The sequence below is a fragment of the Sus scrofa genome, chromosome 9 (assembly GCF_000003025.6).
Source record: "Sus scrofa isolate TJ Tabasco breed Duroc chromosome 9, Sscrofa11.1, whole genome shotgun sequence".
Classification (NCBI taxonomy): domain Eukaryota; kingdom Metazoa; phylum Chordata; class Mammalia; order Artiodactyla; family Suidae; genus Sus; species Sus scrofa.
This window is the reverse complement of record NC_010451.4, coordinates 107,051,549-107,066,523: the sequence shown is the minus strand read 5'-3', so window position 1 is coordinate 107,066,523 and position 14,975 is coordinate 107,051,549. Positions and strand designations below refer to the sequence as shown.

The 14,975-nt window shown below is 37.3% G+C and overlaps 1 protein-coding gene across 2 annotated transcripts in view; it reads left to right on the top strand.

Annotated features, from left to right (window-relative positions):
• COG5 (component of oligomeric golgi complex 5) overlaps positions 1 to 14,975 on the top strand; it is a 280,119-nt gene that overhangs the window by 207,366 nt on the left and 57,778 nt on the right. For both annotated transcript variants that reach the window (XM_021102595.1, XM_021102596.1), the window contains one exon: positions 1,548 to 1,647. In XM_021102595.1, the coding sequence (XP_020958254.1) occupies positions 1,548 to 1,647 (100 nt within the window). The remainder of the gene's footprint in view (positions 1 to 1,547; positions 1,648 to 14,975) is intronic.

The following is a 14,975-nucleotide window of genomic DNA, read 5'->3' as shown; positions in this document are numbered from 1 at the left end:
TACCAATTTGAAGATGGTGATTCTGAGGCGTTTCAGGGTAAGGATAAAAAGCCCCCAGGTGGAGTTCCCGTCGTGGCGCAGTGGTTAACGAATCCGACTAGGAACCATGAGGTTGCGGGTTCGATCCCTGCCCTTGCTCAGTGGGTTAACAATCCGGCGTTGCTGTGAGCTGTGGTGTAGGTTGCAGACGCGGCTCGGATCCCGCGTTGCTTGTGGCTCTGGCGTAGGCCGGTGGCTACAGCTCCGATTCAACCCCTGGCCTGGGAACCTCCATATGCTGCGGGAGTGGCCCAAGAAATAGCAACAGCAACAACAACAACAAAAGACAAAAAGACAAAAAAAAAAAAAAAAAAGCCCCCAGGTATAAAATGCATAAGCGTATTTCCTATCTGTACAGTGTCAAAATTGCTCAGCATCTTAACCCTAAATCTTTCCACAATTAACTTGACTTTCCAAAGTCCGACTCTAGATTTTTTACCGTAATGTCTCTGTTATCTGGTTAGTACAGTAGTCACAAAAACAGCCTTAGATGCAGCTTGATCTCGTTGACCTATTTGTGGACATGTTGGAGCTCTCTCTCCCATCCCCCTGTGCAGCTTGACGTTGCTGTGATTGGTTATAACCTGAAACTTGAAGAAGCAAACTTATGCCATTGTTTAATAGAATGTGAAAGTAAACATTCATAAAATTATGTCTCACTGTTATATGAGAGGGCATTTTTGTCACACATAGTATGCACTAGTTCTGTTTCAAAGTCCTTTGCTTTCTTCATGAAGAGAATCTGGTCAGTGCCAGGCTTTACTCTGCTGCTTCAGACAATCATTACTTTTCTTGCTTTCTACTTTGTGTGTGGGTTTTCATGCAGTTTTTAACTCCTGGTGTACTTTCCATGGTCTTTATACTTTTTTTTTTTTTTTTTTTTTTTTTTTTTTTTTTTTTTTTGCACTTAGCTCAAATGTCTCAATCTAATGTTAAAGGTGGAAATAAGCATGAAAAATACTTAAAGAATCCAAATTTTTAAAACTTCGAATTAAATCCTTTTTACACTTTTGATACATTTAAAAAAGCCACTCTATCAAAATAGCATGAATTGGCATAATTCCTGCAGAAACTGAGTTATCTTTATGTGTTGTGTAATTTATATTTTTAGCCTGTGTCCTTCCAGGGTCACCATTTCCATTCAAGAGCTGTCATTTCCTTGCAGATGTCTATGATATGCAGTGTCTCTAATTGCACTTATCAGTTTTAACAAGAGTGCTACTTTTAAAATCTGTACACAATTTACTCTCTTAATCACAGCCTGAACCCACACATGACATGCTTTTATTAAAGAGAAACTGGTCATTAGCTAAACCATCTCAGAGCACTTGTTCCTAATGCTGAATTTAGGATGGAAAATGCAACAATGCAGAAAGTTCTTGGAAGCAGTAGTGAAATCTATAAAAAGAATCACCACATTGTTTATTGAGTTTAGGTTTATGTGTTGCTCTTTACTTTGTTGATGAACTATGTTGTTAATAATTAAAGTCTGTTTTTGTTTCCTTCAGTGAACTAAATGTAGCGGCTGTTGATGCAAACCTCACATTAGCTGTGTCAAAAAATGTGGCTAAGACCATCCAGTTGTATGGCATAAAATCGGAGCAGCTGGTAAGAGATAGTCCCTTCTGTAAACTGTCGTGACTTTGTTTAAAATTACTTATTATATAGTACTTGAATTACTATAAATATTGAATTGACTGAATATTAATTTACTAGAAAATGTTACATTGAAATTTTGAAACTTTCCTATGAATTTAAACCAGAAAAAATGTTAACATCTCTTTAAAAACTGACCCTCCTAACATTGTTACATTTTCAGAATGCAGGCAGGTTTTTTGTTTGTTTTTTTACAGCCACACCTGCAGCATGTGGAAGTTACTGGGCCATGGGTCAAATCTGAGCTACAGCTACAGGCCTCTGCCACAGCAACACCAGGTCCGAACCACATCTGCAACCTATGCCACAGCTTACAGCAACACTGGATCCTTAAACCACTGAGCCAGGCCAGAGATAAATCCCGAATCCTCACAGAGACAGTGTTGGGTCCTTAACCTGCTGAGCCACAGGGGAACTGAACTCCCAGGTAGGCTTTATAAGACTTTAAAAAATGCATGTGCCACTTTATAGGCTAAATCATATATATATATTTAAGCATTATTATTTCAAATTGATCAGATTTACTCTCTCATGTGACCACTCCAGATATCATTCATGTACTGTTACCTAGTGTGGAACTGATTTGAACCATTAGAAAATGATTAGAAGAAGTGAAGTGCTTAACATTGTAGAAGAAAAATGTTGATTTACTTTCTGAAAGTTCTAACCCTAGACCATAGAAGCTTAATTCCAAAATTACTTTACCTGACTTTTTTTTTTTAGGGCCACACTCAAGGCATGTGGAAGTTCCCAGGCTACGGGTCAAATCGGAGCTACAGTTGCCAGCCTACACCACAGCCACAGCAACACAGGATCCGAGCCGCGTCTGCAACCTACACCATAACTCACTGCTACGCCAGATCCTTAACCCACTGAGCAAGGCCAGGGATTGGGCCCGCATCCTCATGGATTTTAGTCAGGTTCGTTAACCACCGAGCCAGGACAGGAACTCCAAAATTACTCTACTTGAAACAGATGTTTGCATATATTTAAAATAATAGCTGCATAACTGAATCGTAGTCTTATTCTCTACATTAATGTTTTAAAGTTACATATGTGTGCTAACTGAAATCCGAGGAACAAGGCTTTAATCCAAGGCCGAAATCCAAGGAACAGCTGTCATTGATGGACTAATTTTAGAGAATGTGACAAAATTTAGTATCTCTACTGTCTTTATAGTAGTAGCCAACCAGGATGGTGGTTTTTTGCTTATGTGTTTGTTTTTTTGGCCTGACTGCTCCCAATTAAAACATTGTCGAATGAAGTGCAACTGGCCCTTGAGCAACTTGGGGGGTTAGGGAAACCTACCCTCCCTGCTTTTAAAAGTCCATGTGTAGGAGTTCCCTTTGTGGCTCAGTGGTTAATGAATCCGACTAGTGACCATGAGGTTGTGGGTTTGATCCCTGGCCTCGCTCAGTGGGTTAAGGATTCAGTGTTGCTGTGAGCTGTGGTGTAGGTCACAGACGCAGCTTGGATCCCGTGTTGCTGTGGCTCTGGCATAGGCCAGCGGCTACAGCTCCGATTCGACCCCTAGCCTGGGAACCTCCATATGCCACGGGAGTGGCCCAAGAAATGGCAAAAAGACAAAAAAACAAAAACAAAAACAAACCCTCTGTATGGTGGTTTCTCCTTATCATCCCTTTGGTGTAGATGGACTCAACCAACTGTGGATCATGTAGTACTGTAGTATTTACTGTTAAAAAGAATCCACATGTAAATGGTCCCTTGCAGTTCAAACTTAGGTTGTTTGAGGGTCAGCAGTAACCTGGTTTTACCTATGTCCTAGTAGTTCCAGTTAGTTCTTGAAAAAATTTTAGAGTAGGATGCTAACAAATTGAACTGAAGGAATTTGCATAAAATGATCCTTGGTGGTAAAAGTCGTATCATGAGGCTTGCTGCTTTCAGTTCCAATGGATGGCCCCATTTTGTTTGCTTAGTAATTTTCTGTTCAATTATTCTTGCAGCCTTGACAAATAATTTAGAAGCATCTTTTTTTAAGCTTTGTTTTTTGAATACTGGGCCTGTAGAGACCCTGGAAGCTCTTTGTAGGTAATTAGATGACTAATTTTTCTCTCAAACTTTTTTAAATAGAAGCATTATTAAGATGTTTATTACTTTTAACAACATGGTTTAGTGCTGTAAAATGAAACTCTATATCCAATAGAATTCAGTGTAATTACTGAAAGGGTCAGAAAAAAATATCCTTGGAGGTGGTCTCACCTGAAGACAAGATTATAAAGTAAGAGCCTGCATTTGTTTGGAAAGTATTTCACTTTTCTGTGTCATGGAGGGCAGCAATAAATGTAGCATGTGACTTCAGTTAAGGCGGTAATGATAAAAACTTTGAAAAAATTAAAATATATGAAAAGCAGTTGATTGAATTGATGCTGTTGGTCCAGTAGTCTGTGACCCTAAATTACTCAGGCCTACCAAACCTACAAGTCACTGACCCAAAAAATTTTTAACTAAATTTTTCCTTTTTTTGAAGTGTTTTACTTTTCTACTTTCATTTTAGTGTTTAAAGATAGCCTAAGCCTTAAGAGTACAAAGAGCATCATATGCTTTATTTTTTTTTAAACGTTATTGATTAATGCCAATTAACATTTAAATGTTCATCTCTTATTTTTTGGCTCTTAATGACACTATTTCTGCCACTTTTTTCTGTTTTTAAATTTGACAAGGTATGTTATTTGATCTTGCCATATTCTTCTTCCTTTATAATTATTTCACTGAAAACATTTAGAGAAAAATAGCCAAGTATTAAATCTTTAAGGAGAGAAAGATTGAAACACATTTTAAAGTAGAATATCTATTCTATCTGTAAATGGAAATGTTGACTTGAAATTTGGTATAACTAAGTCTCTAAATGGAGAATTCTTTTTATAAATGAAATGTGTAAGCCTTAAGTCCTCATGGTTGAAAAGTGATAGAAATCAGATCCTTAATGAATGTTTAAGCAGTGAGATAAAGGAAAGTAGAATTTTGACTGTTTTCAAAAAGGGTGACTTGAGGAGTTCCCGTCGTGGCGCAGTGGTTAACGAATCCGACTAGGAACCATGAGGTTGCGGGTTCGGTCCCTGCCCTTGCTCAGTGGGTTAACGATCCGGCGTTGCCGTGAGCTGTGGTGTAGGTTGCAGACGTGGCTCGGATCCCGTGTTGCTGTGGCTCTGGCGTAGGCCGGTGGCTGCAGCTCCGATTCGACCCCTGGCCTGGGAACCTCCATATGCCGAGGGAGCGGCCCAAGAAATAGCAAAAAGACAAAAAAAAAAAAAAAAAAAAAAAGGGTGACTTGAAAATACAAAACTTGAAAATGTAGAATGAACAGTTTTCCACAATCTTAAATTTGTTTTCCTAAAGGTTAGTTGAGGAATTTTCTTGGCTATCAGAATCTTTTATCATGCTTAACTATGGCTTTAATTCACATCAGGAGAAGGAATCATGAAAGGGTTTTTCAAGTTGATCCTATGGCCATCTAAACTCACTATGTACATTTGTGTATATTCTTTCATATGCCTATAAAAGCTATATGTTTTTTCTTTTCAACCTTTTTATTTTAGCATTTTGGGTAGGATATAGTAGAATATAACATAAATTATATACATAGTACATATATTTGCTTATAGTAATCTGAAATTAGTTTATCTTTATACATGTATTTTTTTTTCTAAATCTTCTTTGTTATTAATCACCAAAGTTTTGTATTATTTAATCCTAAAGCTCTGTAGGGACAAATCTTTATATAACTTTTTTTCTGACTCTTGTGCCAGAGAATTCATTTTTAAGGTTAGGGTAGGACCATAAAAATAAGTACTATTATTAAGCATCTCTAGTGGTTTGGATTTCACCAAGCCATTAAAATGTGTTATCTCGTTTATTTTATAACAACCCTTGAAATGGGAAGTATCAATATCTGCCACCATAAAATGTGGAAATAGGGGCTAACAAAGGTTGGTAGCCTGCCCCATATGACTGCTGAAAGTACAGTGCCAGCTAGCAAGCCTTGAAACTAGTACTGAGACTTCAGATTTGAGTCTAGTCCAAGCTTTAAAACTCTGTTGTACAACACAAGTACATCTTTCTTTTTTACTTAGGTAATTTTGTTTTGTGATTTATTTATTCTTTTGCCATATGACATAGAAAGCTGTATCTACTATTTTAATAAATGCCCATTATCTTTATGTATCATAGTTTATTTCTTTGTTCTTAATGGATAGTGTCTTAGTCCTTTAGGGATACTATAACAAAATGCCAAAAACTGGGTGACTTATCAACAATAGCAATTTATATCTCATAGTTCTGGAGACTGGGAAGTCTAAGATCAAGGCATCATCAAATTCAGTATTTGGTGAGAACCCCTTTCCTGGTTTGTAAATAGCTCTTTTTCTGTAAGCTCACAGGGTAGAAAGGGCTAGGGGACTTTCTCAAGCCTCCTTTATAAAGGCACTAATCCCATTCATAAGTTCTCTGCCCTCTTGACCTAATAACCTCTCAAAGACTCTACCTCCTAATAAATACTATCACATTGAGCATTGCGTTTCAACATATGCATTGAGGGGATACAAGCATTCAGACTATAGCAGATATTTAGGTGGTTTGGTTGTTTAATCAAGAAATAACAAGGATTGGAATTCCCATTGGGACGAAGCAGAAGTGAATCCAACTAGTGACCATGAGGTTGTGGGTTCGATCCCTGGCCTCGCTCAGTGGGCTAAGAAACTGGTGTTGCCATGAGCTGTAGTGTAGGTGTAGGTTGCGGATGCGGCTCGGATCTGGCGTTGCTATGGCTGTGGCATAAAGCAGCAGCTATAGGTCCGTTTTGACCCCTAGCCTGGGAACCTCCATGTGCTATGGGTGTGGCCCTAAGAAGCAAAAAACAAACAAACAAACAAACAAAACAAGGAAGAAAGGAAAAAAGAAATAACAAGGATTTAGCCTGGAATTCTCACATCTGAGCTATAGATCATAGGGTTTGCTTCCTTGAACGTGTATTTAATTTAGTATGTATCATGAATACTAAAGGTGGTCTTTTGTGAAAATGATGTCAGTGTTATTTTAGACTGTCTCCATTTAAAATTTGTTGTTGTTGTTGTCTTTTTAGGGCCACACCTGTGGCATATGCAGGTTCCCAGGCTAGAGATTGAATCGGAACTGTAGATGCTGGCCTCCACCACAGCTCACGACAGCGCCAGATCCTTAACCCACTGAGTGAGGCCAGGGATCAAACCTGCATCCTCATGGATGCTAGTCAGATTCGTTTTCGCTAAGCCCGGACAGGAACTCCTCATTTATTTACTTGTTTATTTATATATATATGTTTTTTTCCTACTGTACAGCATGGTGACCCAGTTACTTACATGTATACATTCTTTTTTCTCACATTATATGTTCCATTTTAAGTGACTAGACAGAGTTCCCAGTGCTCCTGAGCATGATCCCATTGCTAGACCATCCCAAAGGCAACATTCTGCAACTATTTACCCCAAGCCCCCAGGCCCACTCACTCCCTCCCCTTCCCCACCTTGGCAACCACAAGTCTATTCTCCAAGTCCATGATTTTCTTTTCTATGGAAAGGAGGAACTCCTCTTTTTAAAATTCTTATTTATTTGTCTTGACCACAATTGTGAAGTTATAATTAATTTACTAAGTAGAATATTATGTTCCAAATACACACACATGCCTATAGATGTATAAATCATAACATTTTTGATTGAACTGAACAAATTGGTTACTTAATGGTGATATACTGGTAGTTTGTAGAGTCATGAAATGTGACCTTTAGTAGAAAGTGTCATTACACCTTGCTATCACAAGTTGGAAACAATATTTTTCTTATTCCATATGTATTAAAAAGGAAATTAAAATATTAGTATATAAGGGAATTACTATGGTACCTTGATAATTTATAAACTATTGTGATGACAGAGTTACAGGCAAAGATACTAGTAAGTATTCCTTTTAAAAGGTGAATTGTTAGGGAATTTTATGACAATAACTATTATCTGATCGTTTCCAGGAATGACATATGGACTCTTAGTGTAAATGTCAAATGTTATGAACTGTGAAAAAGTAGATTGGCATTTAATTAGTTTGCAGACCATTTGAAACAATAATAGGAATGACATTTAAGGGGAGGTTTCAACTTCAGTGCAGGTCGGTTACTGTGTAAGACGGGGTCAGTAGCTCTCGATGGTAGTAGGTGTTTTTTTTTTTTTCAAACTTTGTAAATATACACTTTATTCTTTGTATAATTAATAAGTAGTTTGAAGATTTGACATTCTTCTAGTGAAAGAAAACCTACAAGTTTGGTATTTAAATGATGATATAGAAGCATATGAGTTTAACTTTTTTAGTTTTAAAAGGATTGTTAAATGCAGATTTAAATGTCATCTACCTGAAAAATACTGTTTCATATAATATCAAATGGTGATAGCCTATGTTATTAACATTCTAATAAAAGATTTTTTAAAATATGAAATCACTTGGCAGAGTTTTTATATTATATGCAAACAGAAGAAAGGTATCAGTAGATTCTCTTGGGCTAAATGCACTTTAGCTGTTTTAAAAATACACTGATCTCTTTGGGTTACCTGCCCTCTGATTATTGCAGTGGCTCAGGTTTGCTCCCAGGCCAGGGAACTTCTGCACGCTGTGGGTGTGGCCAAAGAAAAATTAGGATGCAAACTAAAATTCACTACAGTTGAGTATGAAAGAATCCATTTGCATCTAAGAAGTGATTGATTGTCTTTATCCTTTACTATAGCAAGCACATAGCAGCTATCTTTTGAGCTAAAGTCACTAGTATGAATTTGTGCCAATTTAGAGTATTTTCTGAGACATACTTTTAAAAAATGGTACATATGAAAAGAATTCTCTCTGTGCTAGGAATCCAAAAAGTCTTCTTTCTCCTTTGTGAGCAGCCTTTTTGAAAAATCATTGTTCTGTATCTTTGGATAGAAATTGTTCATCTCAGAGGTTTGTGAAGGGGTTTCAAGCCATCTTGTGTACCCCAGGAAATTATAAAATGTTATTTTGTGTGAGTTTTTTCTGGAAAAATGTTGTAACAGATTTTGAAAAGGTCTATGACCCCCTCCTCCCAAAATAACTAAAAAATATGTGGAAAAATCTCAAATATTTGGAAGCTAAATAACATGCTTTCAAATAATTTCTGGGTCAAAGAAGGAAATGTAAAAATATATTTTAGGTAAATAAGCCATATCAAAATATATCATGTCTTAAAACTCATGGGATGCCGTTAACTTAGGGAGGTACAGAGCATTAAATACTTATATTGGGTGCAAAAAACGGGGGGGGTCTCAAATTACTATTTGAATATTCCACCTCAATTAGGAGAAAAAAAAAACAAATCCATAGCAGTTTAATTTAAAGAAGGAAATAATAAAGACAAGAGCAGAAATCAATAAAAAACAGAAAACTGGTAGAGAAAAATCAATGAAACCAAAAGCCTGTTCTGGAATTAGTAGAGTGGCTTTTGTAAACTCAGTGTACATGAAGGGGAAGAAAGAATAAAGAATTTCTTTCTGCCCTCCGGGGTTCAATAGCTGGATCTATGAAATAAACTGACAATAGGCAGCTTAACAGGAAAAACAGTATACAGATTTATTAAAATTTTAATAGTGTGTGCATGCATTAGGGCATCACAGGGGGAAAAAGTGAATACCTTAAAGAGAGATGGTATTTGAACATTTATATCCCCTTTTAATAAGGGGTGGGGGGGTATAGATTACTTAGGAGGAAATTAATGATTTTTAGAAAAGTTGAATGGGGTCTTAGAAGGATAAATGGAAGATACGATACTTTGACAAACTTGTTTTGGGCATGATGTTTCCTTGTGGTTTCCTCTCCTGTGATAAAAGTCAATCTTCCCTGGCTAGTGAAACTTGTAGGAGGAGAACTTATACTTGGACTCCTTTCTGAGGATCTGCCTTTAGATAGTTAAATAAGGTGAGTTCAGAGAAAGGCTTTCCTTGTAGTTGCTGTTTTTCAAATGCCTTGAGCTTAAAATAATCAATATACCAAAGCAGATGTTTTGGAATGGCTTGTAATGAACTCCTTTATACACAAGGTATACAAAAATCAACTATTTCTATTTATCAACTGTAAACAAAAATATAATTTATTTTTAAAAAACACTATAGGGGTTCCCATCATGGCTGAGTGATAATGAATCCAACTAGTATCCATGAGGACATGAGTTCGATCCCTGGACTTGCTCAGTGGGTTAAGGATCCAGCAGCCAGGAGCTGTGGTGTAGGTCGCAGATGCAGCTTGGATCCCTCGTTGCTGTGGCTGTGGCCTAGGCTGGCAGCTACAGCTCTGATTCAACCCCTGGCCTGGGAACTTCCGTATGCCATAGATGCAGCCCTGAAAAGGAAAACAAAACGAAACAAAACCCACTATTGATAGTGGCATCAGAAAATACCAAATTCCTAGGAGTTCCCATTGTGGCTCAGCAGGTTAAGAACCCAACTGGTATCCATGAGGATGCGGGTTCAATCCCTAGCCTCACTCAGTGGGTTAAAGATCAGCATTGACACAAGCAGCAGCTTAGGTCACAGATATGGCTTGGATCCATTGTTGCTGTGGCTGTGGTATAGGCCAGTGGCTGCAGCTCTATTTCTCTCGCTAGACTGGTAACTTCCATGTGCCGCAGGTAAAGCCCTAAAAAGAAAGGGGTTAAAAAAAAAGAAAAGAAAAGAACAAATTCCTATGATGAATTCAATAAAATAAGGGCAAGAGTACACTGAAAACTAAGTTATACCAAGAGAAATTTAAAGAAGAATTAAATAAAGGATGACATATACCCTGTTCTTAATTTGGACCACTCAGTGCTATGAATGTGTCAGTTCTTCCAGAATTGTTCAATGTAGCAGTATGCTTTTTATCCCTAAAGGGAGATTTGCTCTGCTAGATATCAAGGCCCGTTATAAACCTATAATTATTAAGGTAGTGAAGTATAAGCTCAAGGTTAGAGAAATGGAATGTTGAAAAAGAAGCAGCGCCACACATAAATGGTCACATGATTTGTGACAGAGATGGCACTGGAGAGCAGTAGGGAAAGGATAGTCTTTTCAGGAAGTGGTGGTGTTTCCTCAGTGGTCTTATGGGGAAAAAAAAGAAAGTTGACCTTTACCAGAGACAAAAATCAATTGTAGGTGGAGCGCAGATCTAAAATGTTAAAGGAAAACGTAATAGAAATGCCTGCACATGTACATCATGAGAGATGTATTTCAGTATTGCTTGTGATAGCCTCAAACTAGAAACAACCCAAATACAAATTAACAATAGAATGGGTACATAAATTCTGAGGTATTCTTCAGTGGAATTCTATATATCGTTTAAAAATGAACAAACCATAGCTTACATACATTCCTATTCAAATGAATCTCAGTCATAATATAGAGCAAAATATAAATATACATAATAATGTTACTGTAAATGAAATAATAATAATACACCGTGTTCTAAATAATTGCATTTTATGAAGAAGTCACCTTGCAGAAGGAAGCCAAAGACCGGGATTGAGCGGGAACCACATGAGAAGGTGTATGGACTGCTAATAATGTTTAAATTTTTAATCTGTGGTTATAAGAGTTTTTGATATGTGATAATTCCTTTATTCTTCCATTGACTTTTTAAATTTCTATCTTGATTTTATACTTCAATTAAAAATACTTGGAGTTCCCATCGTGGCTCAGCAGAAATGAATCTAACTAGCATCCATGAGGATGCAGGTTTGATCCCTGGCCTCACTCATTGGTTTAAGGATCTGGCCTTGCCGTGAGCTGTGGTGTAGGTCACAGATGTGGCTTGGATCTGGCATTCACGTGGCTGTGGCGTAGGCCAGCGGCTACAGCTCCAATTTGACCCCTAGCCTGGGAACCTCCATATGCCATGGGTACAGCCCTAAAAATACAAAAAAAAAAAAAAAAATGCTTAACAAAACTGTACAGGGATGGATATAGGTGGTGCCTAGGTATATCCTCGCTTTATAGGAGATTAGTCATTCATTCTAAAACATATGAAAGATTTGGAGGACTTTATAAATTTTGGAAGCTGTTTAGTGAATCTCTTGTATTTAATAAACTAATCTTAGGGGAAAAAAGTGGAAAAGGACACACAACTCAGAAAAAGAGTTGCCTTTTTGTTCTTCCTTAGTTCACCAACCATTCACTTCTCCCCAGTTTAAACCTCCTAAAATAAACTAATCAAAACAATGTAATATGCTCTGAATTTCAGAATTTTGGGGTGGGGGTGCATTTTTTTTGAGTATAGTTTTTTTTTTTTACTTTTTTATGGAAGTATCGTTGCTGTACAATATTATATAAGTTTCAAGTGTGCTGTATACTGATTTATAATTTTTAAAGGTTGGACTTCATTTATAGTTACTATAAAATATTGGCTATATTCCCCCTGTTGTACAGTATATTCTTGTAGCTCACACCTTGTAGTTTGTACCTCTAACTCCCCTAACCCTATATTGCCTCTCTCCCTCTTCTCTTTCCCTCTCCCCAGTGGTAATCACTAGTTTGTTCTCTATAACTGTTGTCTGCTTCTTTTTTGTTACATTCACTATTTTATTTTTTAGATTCTCCATATAAATGATACTGTACAGTATTTGTGTTTCTCTGATTTACTTCACTTAGTATATAGATTTTTCACTTTTGTTAATTCAAAACGTATGCGAGCACCATGATGGCTGAGAACCCTATTTAAAATCTAATTTTTTTTTTTTTTTTTTTGGTCTTTTTTTGTCTTTGTTGTTGTTGTTGCTATTTCTTGGGCTGCTCCCGCGGCATATGGAGGTTCCCAGGCTAGGGGTCGAATCGGAGCTGTAGCCACCGGCCTACGCCAGAGCCACAGCAACACGGGATCCGAGCCGTGTCTGCGACCTACACCACAGCTCACGGCAACGCCGGATCGTTAACCCACTGAGCAAGGGCAGGGACCGAACCCGCAACCTCATGGTTCCTAGTCGGATTCGTTAACCACTGCGCCACAACAGGAACTCCTAAAATCTAATTTCTAACAGCAATCATTCTAATAATCTTGAAAGAGTAATAGTAATGACACAAGAGTATTGTACTCTGGGGAGCTGAGATCCCCTTCCTTCCTTTCTCAAACATCCAAAGAAAATCCTTCAAGGAAATATTGATAGTTTGGGAGTTCAGTTACAAATCAGTGAGAGAATAGCTTTGTAGTCTTGTGAAGATTTCTATATGCTGACTTGGAAAAGTCTCAAGGTATATTATTAGGCTAGAAAAAGAAGTTGAAAATAGTACATTTAGTCATCCCACCTGTAAGTAAAATAGATGTGTGAAATAAATGCTGTTTTATGGTTTTTCTGTTTCCTTTTCCTTTTTTAATAGAAGGCCACAAGGACCTATTATTGTCAGACTCGAGAATTGGACTATGGATGTGCAGAGAGAACTTCTGTTTTTCAGTTTATACTTTTCAGTTATCTCTTTGCAAGTTTTAAACAGAAGAAGTAATTTAATTAGTAGCCAAAAGGATTGGTCACACCGAATGGGGCTGAGGAGACGGAAACAAGTAGCTTTTAAAATCCAGGAGAAATCTAAAAGTTGTTTGAAGGAGTTTTAGTTGTGGACTTTGGTTTTACCACCCTGAAGTGGCATGTTGAGCTCAGGGCCCCTAGTTCTAAGCAGTCTACTCTTTCAGCTTTGCTCATATGCCTGGTCTCCTGGATACTGAAAGACTAGAAACTGACTAAATGCTCTGGCTTTCCTAGAATTCCTATGATCCACTCTAATATCCTTGAAGCTGTAGCCTCAGTTCTAGATTGCAGCAGCCCTTGTAGGGTATCTGAGGGCCTTGGCCTTCACTCTGAGAGGGGAAACTCTTTAATGGTTGAATACAGAAGGAGGAAATCTAACTCAAAAGGAAGGACTGAAATACAGAAAGGGGAGTTCCCATCGTGGTGCAGTGGAAATGAATCCGACTAGAACCTATGAGGATGCAGGTTCGATCCCTGGCCTTGCACAGCGAATTAAAGATCCAGCGGCTGTGGCGTAGGCTGGCAGCTGTAGCTCCAATTCGACCTTTAGCCTGAGAACTTCACCATGTTGCAGGTGCAGCCCTAAAAAGTGAAAAAATAGAAATACAAGAACAATATTGTAAGCATACTCACTTTGTAAGTATGTAGGTAAGTCTAAGCTTTAGTTGTATAAAATAAATAATAGTGACTAATTTGGGGCATGTAAATTTAAAAAAACCCTAAAATAGAAGTCCACTTTAAAGTTTAGAGTAAGGAAGGTATAATGAATTTTAAAGCATTCTAAAATGCTTGTATTATTCAGGAGGATTATAAAGCCATAGATAATTTGACTTGAGTATAATTATAACAATGTAATTATGGCCACTGAAAGAATAGAAATAGAATATATAACTTCTAGGGAGTTCCTACTGTGGCATAGTAGGCTAAGGATCCAGCATTGTTTCTCTGGCAGAGCAGATTCAATCCCCAGCCTAGCGCAGTAGGTTAAGGATCCACTGTTGCCACACCTGTGGCATAGGTCATGGCTTTGGCCCAGATTCAGTCTCTGGCTTGGGAGCTTCGATATCCTTCAGGTGAGGCCAAAAAAAAAAAAAATATATATATATATATATATGTATATATACACACACACACACATATATACACATATATATGCATATACATATATACATATATATATATACACATATACATATATATAAATTAACAGGAAAAGTGGGTAAAAAAGAAAAGTACCAGGTCCCTAAAAAGCTGAAAAGTAAATAATAAAATGCCAAAAAAACATATAGAAATTTCATAGTAAGATGGATTCCAAGTATATCATTGATCATAGTACACTGCCCAGTGACGTGTCTTAAGTTGAACAGAATTAATAACTAAATTTTAGTTTGTGCAATATACCTAGAACATAAGGACACATAAAGAATAAAAGTAAAGGAGTGGAGGAAAAATGTTTCAGGCAAATAGTAATTAGACAAAAGCTGATATAACTGTATTAACATCAGGCAGAATAGACTAAAGCAAAAAGCATCATTAAGGGTTGGGGAGAGAGGTGTCATAAAATGAGAAAGGGAACAATTTACTGGGAAGGTATGAGAATTCTGATACACCTTACAACATAATAAGACAAAGTGGTTGGAATTTCAGAGAAAAATTGACAAATCTACTAACAAGATGGAAAGTTGTGGTGTTAAGGAGGTCAGTGAGGCCACGGTAGAATGGTACTCTTTAGAACTACTTCCTAAG